Below are 8,014 nucleotides of genomic sequence, written 5' to 3'. Positions count from 1 at the left end.
TCAAAGTGAAATAAGTCTGTACCTAAGACTTGCCAGGATCGTGTAGGTATCTCGTGCTGGAGAAGAGTCTCGTGGGGCTGCGAGGGCTGCAAGCAGCTCTCGCTCTATGTTGGCGTACCTCGTCTCTGCATCACTGAGGGCCTTTGATGCAAACGCGATACCCTTTCCATCCTGCAGTAGAGTCGCTCCCAAGCCCTGCAGAGAAGCATCTACCTGCAGTACCGTAGGCTTGTTAACATCGAAATACGCCCGAGTTGCATCGTGACATACCTTGTCACGTAAATCATTGAAGGCAGAATGGTGCGTCGGAGTCCATTGGAATTCAGCGTCCTGCTTCAAAAGACCACGTAGGCTTGCAGTCTGGGCTGAAAGATTTGGTATGAATGGGCTAAGGTAGGTTATCATACCAAGGAACTCACGAAGCTGGCTCTTGTTCTCAGGTGGAGACATTGACTTGATTGCCCCGACCTTGTGAGGATCCGGATGGACGCCATCTGCATCGTAGATCATACCGAAGAAGGAAATCTGGTTGACCTTTATGCTGCACTTGCCACTGTTGAACTGCAGACCGTACTTCACAGCTTTGGACATGAGGTGGTGCAGATTCTGATCGTGCTCCGCTTCACTCTTGCCGAACACAACAATATCGTCAGCGATCCCTATTGTGCCGGGGCAACCTTCGAGGATTTCGTCCATTCGCTGCTGGAATACATCCTGAGACATTGCTAGACCAAAAGGCATCCTGAGATATCTGTACCGTCCAAAGGGACTGTTGAAGGTAGTCAGAAGTGAACTGTCATGGTCGAGCTTGATAGACCAATAACCGTTCTTGGCATCGAGTTTGCTGAAGTGTCGAGCACCTGATAGCTTGTGTATCACCTCATCTGTCGTGATAGTGCGATAATGGCAACGTCGAATAGCTCGGTTGAGATCCTTGGGATCCAAACAGACACGGAGTTTGCCATTCGACTTCCTTGAAACAGCGATGCTGCTGACCCATGCTGAAGGCTCAATGACTTTAGTGATCACGCCATTACCTTCCATGTCATCAAACTCACGCTTCAGTTCATCTCGTAGGTGGATTGGGCACCGTCTAGGAGCATGGACAACAGGCTGAACGTCTGGATCAAGAACAATACGATATTCTCCTGGGAAGTTGCCAATTTTGTCAAACTGGTCTGGATACTGCCTTACTAGGTCATCAGTAGAGCTTATCTGTGCTGAATGCTTGATCTCGTTGATGCGTGTGTGTAGAGTAAGCAGCTTCAGTTTCAAGCCTGTGTCACATCCGATAATCGCTGGACCCCTGGACTCAACGATGTAGAATGTAGCATAAAGCCAAGTTGAGTTGTTGAAACGACAGGGGAGCCGAACCGAACCGAAGTGCATCACTGGTGTTTCGTTGTAAGCGAACAACCGTGCACTTGAATTATGCACTGATTGAGGGTGAGGAACTCCATCCTTAGTGAGATGGCCAGGATACATCCCACGAAACATCCGAAGAGGAAGTGTGTTGCCCTCCGCACCGGAGTCAACCTTCGAACGCAGTTTCATTATGGTTCTCTCATCCCGTCTGACTTCCACGTACGCTATTGTTAGGTCGTCCCTGTCATCCACCTCTACAGCACTGATACCTGACACAATAATTCGATTGAATGACAGGACATCCACTGCGTCATTCAGTAGTGGGACCGCTGCTGCTGCCTCAATATTGCTGGTGCTGTGGATGGATTGCACCTGCTTGCCTCCACGATGTGGCGTAGCGTATTTAGCTTTCTGCTTCCACTTCTGGGTACTTGAAGCTGGAGATCTCCCAGACCGCTGTGTACTTGGAGCTGGAGACCGACAAACACTCCTCCAGTGATTCAACTTTCCACAGCTGTTACACTTGGTGCCATAAGCCGAACATGCTTCCCGTGGACTGCGAGCATGATTACCACCACAATTAGGACACTTGTTACTAGTGTTAGTCTTCCGACGAACTACATCAATCGATGCAGGCTGAATATGTGTCTGTACTTGCGCTAGTTGAGCCATGTGCATCTGCGATGCTTCAAATGTTCTACTCAGCTCAAGCATCTGTGTAAGAGTGAGGGACTTGTTCTTCCCTAGAAGATCTTTCTGGAGCTCAGGATATCTAGTGCCTGTGATGAACTGCTCAATGATGCGTTCTTGGAGCTCAGTGTCATCACGAAATTCACAGTCATATGCCTGCAGCTTCAGACGCGAGATATAGTCATCTGCACTTTCCCTCTCTTTCTGCACATATTTCTGAAGGTATAGCCTAGCTACACGGAAATTTGCCCTTGGCCTCAGCTGTGTCTCGAACTTCTCCCAAACAACAGTTGGATTCTTCCTATCTTCACCTTCCAGACCCCACGAGTTGTAAAGCTTGATACCCGTGGCACCAGTGAATAAAAGAACATGATCCACTTGCTTACCAATCGCAACATTCTTGACTGAGAAGTATAAGTCACACTGCTGATGAAAAATCTTAACAGCATTGGCTCTGTCGGGGTCTTCCCAATTCATGCGGGGTGTAAATGATTCATTCATAGTTCATACCAGCTACTCAAACTCCAATAGTAATGCAAATGTCAATGCACATTTTACTTACAGTAAAACCATCATATGGGACTGTAGAAAGGAGCACCTGTTGATCCAATGACAGTGTGTCAATAAGATGGCCTCCAAAATCTCTCCAAAATGATGCAAAGTTCACAAATATTGTCCAGTAGGTTCTATATCGCTGCCACCATATAATGTGGGGTTGTTTAGCTGTATGGTTAGTACTCAAATGAAGACACATAAAGAAACATCAGAGTGAAGTTGCAATCCAGCATGACTGGTTATATTGTGTATAGAAAAGCCCATACACCACAGTGTACATTAACTGTGTGTATGTGTGTATAGCATGTAGCATTGAGTCAATGTATAAGATCACATATTACACTGACCTTAAGGTTTAAAATTAATATTGCAGCATGAGCTAAATCAAGGATTTTGTTAAAGGATCTAAGACAAAGTTACCGGATCCCTTTAACTTATTTAATGAATTTTTGTATCGAAATTAAATTTATACCACGACATAGTGTCTTTATAATTTTGACCTCGCTCGCTTCACTTCTCTCAAAATTCAGCACTTCTCTCAAAATTCAGCATTTATATATTGATGACTAAATTATATTTTTGGCGTAATAAAAGCATTAGATTTTTACATCTACCCCGCAATATTTTAGACCCGGATAGTATGAATTTGGCCCTCACGCAAAAATGTGCCCGTGTCCCTATGAATACGAAGGATGGATATTTTTTTGGATGAATTTTGGATTGAGGTGACGTAAACAAATTCAACTCCTAAAAAGGGCCGTGACTGAAAAAGGGGGTTGAAAAACGCTGATCTAGTAGACTGAAAGCTGGTGCACCCCCATGACTGATCCCATACTACGCCACTGTCTGTGCACCCACCTACGCACAAACCAAGACTCCTGATCTATGGCCTTTTTGTTGGTCATCACCGCGTCGCAAGGGACGACGAGTGTCTCACCAGGGACATGCTGTCTCACAATGTGACAGAGGCACTTGCTTTTATGACACAACACTCATCATCTTCTTGTATCCCTTTTTCCGTTTTGTTACGAGAGTGAATGTTTCATCTTCGTCGTCGTTTTTGTCAATCTCATCTTCAATTTGGGCCCGAATGTCCCGGAGTTCTGCTTCCAGATTAGGTTTCGTCTGCATGAACTTCCGCTGTAATAGGAAAGAAATTTGTTAAGGGATTACAGAACGGAGAAAGACTGGACATGAGGCATATGGATGTATCAGACTTCGAAAGAATGAAGGAGAGAGAGGAGAGAAAGAATGGATTAGAGAGAGAGAGAAAGAGAGTGGCGAAAAGGGATTTGTAAGAGAAATAAGGATAAATGTTTTTGAGCATGATCACACCTTATTTCAAATTCAAACAATTTTAATAAATGATAAACTTCCTATATATAATATAGTGAGAGAGAGAAAAGTCAAAGTTTTCATCACATTTTCAACATTCTTAATTGCATCAGACTTTCTGTCCCCGTTAAACAGAGATGCCAATGAAGAAGGGAAACTTAAACAGAAAAAGACATAGACTTATCCCCGTTTAATAGGAAGCTCTTCGTTTTATATACTTACATCATCGATTGTGAGTTGCTGCCTGTTTCTCCTCTTCTTGGACAAGTACTCTATTTCATCCAGCGTAGCTTGAATGTCTTCTTCTTTCCTTTGGAGGCGGCTAAGTCTGCCCACAAGATATTCAGGGTACGTCTGCCGATAATTCTTCACCTGGATTGGGACTGAATTCCGGTCCTTTTCCCACACATCGTATGCCACTGGTCCAAGGAAATTGAAGCCAAGGTAGAAAGAGACCTTCTCTTGACTTGGTTGGCTGTGCCATCTGGCAGATAGTTTGATGTAGATAATTTCTTTGGCTGGGGTTCTGTAGACGATTCTCTCTCTGTCTTGAATGGTCCCTTCTAGGCGCATCAATCGCTCCATTACTTCTTCTCTCGACCAGAACCTGTGCCTTTCACCTTCCAGTGTGGACTGTGATGCGTGGAACATGTTGATGTGAACAAATGCTTGCAAGCCTTCTCCCTTAGCCAGCAAGAAGTGAGTGAGAGGTTTCCTTGCAATTGTCTGGTGACGTGGAAGGGATCTGTCATAGCCAGTCTGAGATTCCCGTTTATCTGAATTCATTCTAAGTAAGTTGTTCCACTTCTCTCTCAGAATCATTATCGCTTTCAATGTGGTCATCCCAACATCGCTACTACGCGCTTTCGGGTCATCTCTTGGCCAGGCTAACATCATAGAAAAGAAGGCACCGTACAAACTATGGTCAATTCCATTCAAATTCTCCACTTGTCTTATTATCCCAACGTAGTCAACATCTTCGTGGCCGAAGGAGGACAAAGCGAACGAAATACAAACCAATAATTTCAGATCAAAGGCATCTTTTGGATGATTTGCGTTAAGAATGGATCGAACTTTCTTCAGGCGGTCTTCATCCCCAGTTTGTGCCAGTTTGAAAATGGCGTAAAACGAATCAGCCTTCATTGCTTTCACTTGTGCCCTTCTCCATGCACTCATCGATACAGGGTTTTCCCGAACAGACTTGGGTGGAGACTGCTCTATGTCTACCGTGAAGTATCTAAGCAACTCCTCATAGAACTTGTTTTTCTCCGTTTTTCTCATGCGCAATTCATCTTCAGGATCTTGCTTGGTTCTTGTTATACCTTTGCTGAATGTCATGAGATCCCCGATGTTGTTAAGAGTGAGATCCGCTCTCTTCGGAAGTTCCTTGAGATGCTGTCGTTGTCGTCTCCAAAAGTCGCTTAGTTCTGGAAGCTCTTCGTCAGTCAAGAAATATACACTCAGTATGCATTCTCTGGATGAAAGACAAAACGGTAGCACACGTTCCTCCATTATATGCAGAAAAAGGAAGATGACTTTCAGCTCACCGCTGTAACCAGCATAAGTAGAATACTGATTATCTTCCACCCTAAGTAGGTCTTGACACCTCTTGAAGATGTTCATCCCCTCTTCTAGTAGATTCATTAATCTGGAGGCTTCAGATGCGTCTAGTGATGTGTCGTTGTACTTCTTCTTATACTTCTTCATATCATCTATGATGATCCTGCCTCGCGTGTCCCAATAGTAAGGATTGTGGCTCTGAAAGTCAGTGGCCATCTTCGCACATCGTGCTGCTTCAACAAGGTCTCCTTGCCATTTGTGCAAGCGAGCCAGTTGCTGTGCGATTTGTCCACTCTTGAATAACTGGGAAGTTTCCTCAAGTAGTTGAAGTGCCAGTGCTTTGTCTTCAGTAAGAAGATGCTCTATCAAAGGGGAAAACCGGCTTTGTTCAGTCCGTTCATTTGCAATCTTCCTCCGTCGTACTAGCAACTCCCGTATTTTGGCAGTGACGTACTTCTCTGTGTAAGCCTTTGAGTCTAGGATTCGGGAATCAAGTATAAACTCTCTGATAATGTCTCCAATCGTCTGGTCAGTGTCTTCTACAAGTTGCTTGACAACCTCAGTTGCGAGGACAGGGTTAACCAACTTAATTGCCTTTGTAGGACCGCATCTTGTATGGACTCTTGTTTGGATGAGAAGTAGGCACATCGCATGTGATAGAAGGTTTTCCCATGGAACAACCTGCAATCTGTAACCTCCTCGAGATGATCGTGTTTTCCTTTCAGCGTTCATGAATTCATCGCAACAGGACACAGGCATTCCAAAATCTCCCATGAACTTGTTGATAACTGCAATGTACTTAAGGAGCTGAGCCTCATTGCCCTCCACCTCGTGTACGATGTTTGATACAATCTTTCGAATGTAATCTGGGTTGCATTCTTCTTTCATCACCATGAATCCAATCAATTTCTCTGGCCTCATACTGTACTCCTCTTCGTATTTCTTGAATTTGTCATCAAACCATCTTCGTTCTTGAGCATTAAGCTTATGCTCTATGACAACAGAGTTCACACCGTTGTCTTTCGCCACAAGCCCAGGGTCAGGTGTCCTTTTGCAGTGAAGTATGATGAACGACAGACACCCTTTGTTGTTAGTTGCTACTTCCAGTTGTGCAATTAGGTCGATGACCTCTGCATCATCCATATCATCAAGCAAGACAAGGACTGGTTGAACTTCTTCCAATTTGCCATACCCATACTCTCGGACTTCAAGTATTTCGTTAACTGTTGGCAATATTGCTCGTTGAACAATGACGCAGCGGAGTTGACGATGGAAATCCCACAGGACTTGTCTTGCGGTGGTGCTTGCTCCCGAACCTGGTTCATGAAAGATAGTTATTGTCACTATGGAACTTGACACATCACTCGGATTTGTTGGCTTCAACTTGGCTTTCACCAGTCTGTTCAAAGTTTTGCTGACTTCACGTCGTAAAACTTGGTTGAATCGTTGCTTCTTTTCCTTTCCTTCAGTTAGGTGAAAGTTCCACCAAGAAACCCCGTTTCCTTGGTAAAAAATCAACTCTTGCTGAGAAACGAATTTCTCGTATTCCGGACTGTCTTCATACATGGCTGTTTTTTCACACTCATTTGACGGAAGGACATCTATGTTGAGCCATCGAGAACGCTTTTTGTCAGGTACAATGCATGTTTTCCCTTCTGACAAGGGCAATTCAGCTGGAGAGATGGCCAGTTTTCCGAATTGATTCTGAATGAAACGATTGACGCGTGCCCAGTCAGTACCAATGAAGCTTCGCTTCTCTAGTTGATCCCTTGGTAGCCATTTCTTGATTTCATTTGCCCAGATGTCGAATAGCTCCTGATTTTCCGCAATGAATGTGAATGTCCCTCGGCCTTGCAAAGATGACTGCAGCTTCTTGAATATGTCACTCATTATTTGTACACTGTCTCCCGATAGAAGAAGAAAAACAATGACTGCTCTTTCCTTTGGAATGGCATTTGTTGCAAAGAAATCTACTGCTCGATCAACCCCAGCGCCATATTTCTCATTCCAGTCAGAAGCAAGACTTGGGCTTTGTAGTTCTTCCATATCATCTCGTCCATTCGCAAATATCCAGGCAGGAACATCGTTGAAATCTACTTCTTCGGGTGACGTTTCCTTGTTGAATGTCTCGGGAAGGAGAAGCTTGAGTTCTCGTTTGCTTTCCACCATGGAACAGACACCATTCTGAAGAGACTTTGGATTGCAATCAAAGACGGCGTTCCAGTTCACCAGTGAAACAAAGTCAAGCTTTTCCTCGAGATTTCTTAATTCGTCATCACGGGAACCTCCGAATGCCGGTTTGTTTACCACAAGAATGGGATGGAAAGAACTGTCTAATGATCCACCCTCGTCGCCTGTTAGGAGATATCGTAGCTTTGCTTCTCCTGCTGTTTCTTCTTCTTTGGAAAGTGGTACTTGTTGAGACATTTCCGCCCCCATTGATTTTCCCAAGTGGCGATCTTGCGCATTCTTAGTCGTCTGCACTGGTACTGTAACTTCAGTGAGCTGT

General features: G+C 44.4%; 2 protein-coding genes across 2 annotated transcripts; both read right to left on the bottom strand.

Annotated features, from left to right (window-relative positions):
* On the bottom strand, positions 1 to 2,532 carry LOC115929632 (uncharacterized protein K02A2.6-like). Its single transcript, XM_030999223.1, has one exon. The coding sequence runs from the start codon at positions 2,530 to 2,532 to the stop codon at positions 1 to 3; it is 2,532 nt and encodes an 843-aa protein (XP_030855083.1).
* A 667-nt stretch (positions 2,533 to 3,199) lies between these two features.
* On the bottom strand, positions 3,200 to 7,991 carry LOC100890659 (sterile alpha motif domain-containing protein 9-like). Its single transcript, XM_030999826.1, has 2 exons — positions 4,168 to 7,991; positions 3,200 to 3,750 (listed from the first exon to the last, which is right to left on the bottom strand). Exons 1-2 carry the CDS (start codon positions 7,942 to 7,944, stop codon positions 3,589 to 3,591), a joined length of 3,939 nt encoding a protein of 1,312 aa, XP_030855686.1. The 5' UTR covers positions 7,945 to 7,991; the 3' UTR covers positions 3,200 to 3,588.
* Positions 7,992 to 8,014: the final 23 nt, after the last annotated feature.

This window comes from Strongylocentrotus purpuratus, unplaced genomic scaffold (assembly GCF_000002235.5).
Source record: "Strongylocentrotus purpuratus isolate Spur 01 unplaced genomic scaffold, Spur_5.0 spur5_scaffold_5, whole genome shotgun sequence".
Classification (NCBI taxonomy): domain Eukaryota; kingdom Metazoa; phylum Echinodermata; class Echinoidea; order Camarodonta; family Strongylocentrotidae; genus Strongylocentrotus; species Strongylocentrotus purpuratus.
Note: the sequence above shows the minus strand (reverse complement) of the source record. Positions and strands in the feature narration are given on the sequence as shown.

What these genes read in the sequence shown, in the direction of transcription:
- LOC115929632 (XM_030999223.1), bottom strand. Translation starts at nt 2,532, where the DNA reads ATGAATTGGGAAGACCCCGACAGAGCCAATGCTGTTAAGATTTTTCAT.
- LOC100890659 (XM_030999826.1), bottom strand. Translation starts at nt 7,944, where the DNA reads ATGGGGGCGGAAATGTCTCAACAAGTACCACTTTCCAAAGAAGAAGAA. An exon ending in AGCAACTCACAATCGATGAT is followed by an intron (nt 3,751 to 4,167) that starts GTAAGTATATAA and finishes TTCCTATTACAG; the next exon opens with CGGAAGTTCATGCAGACGAA.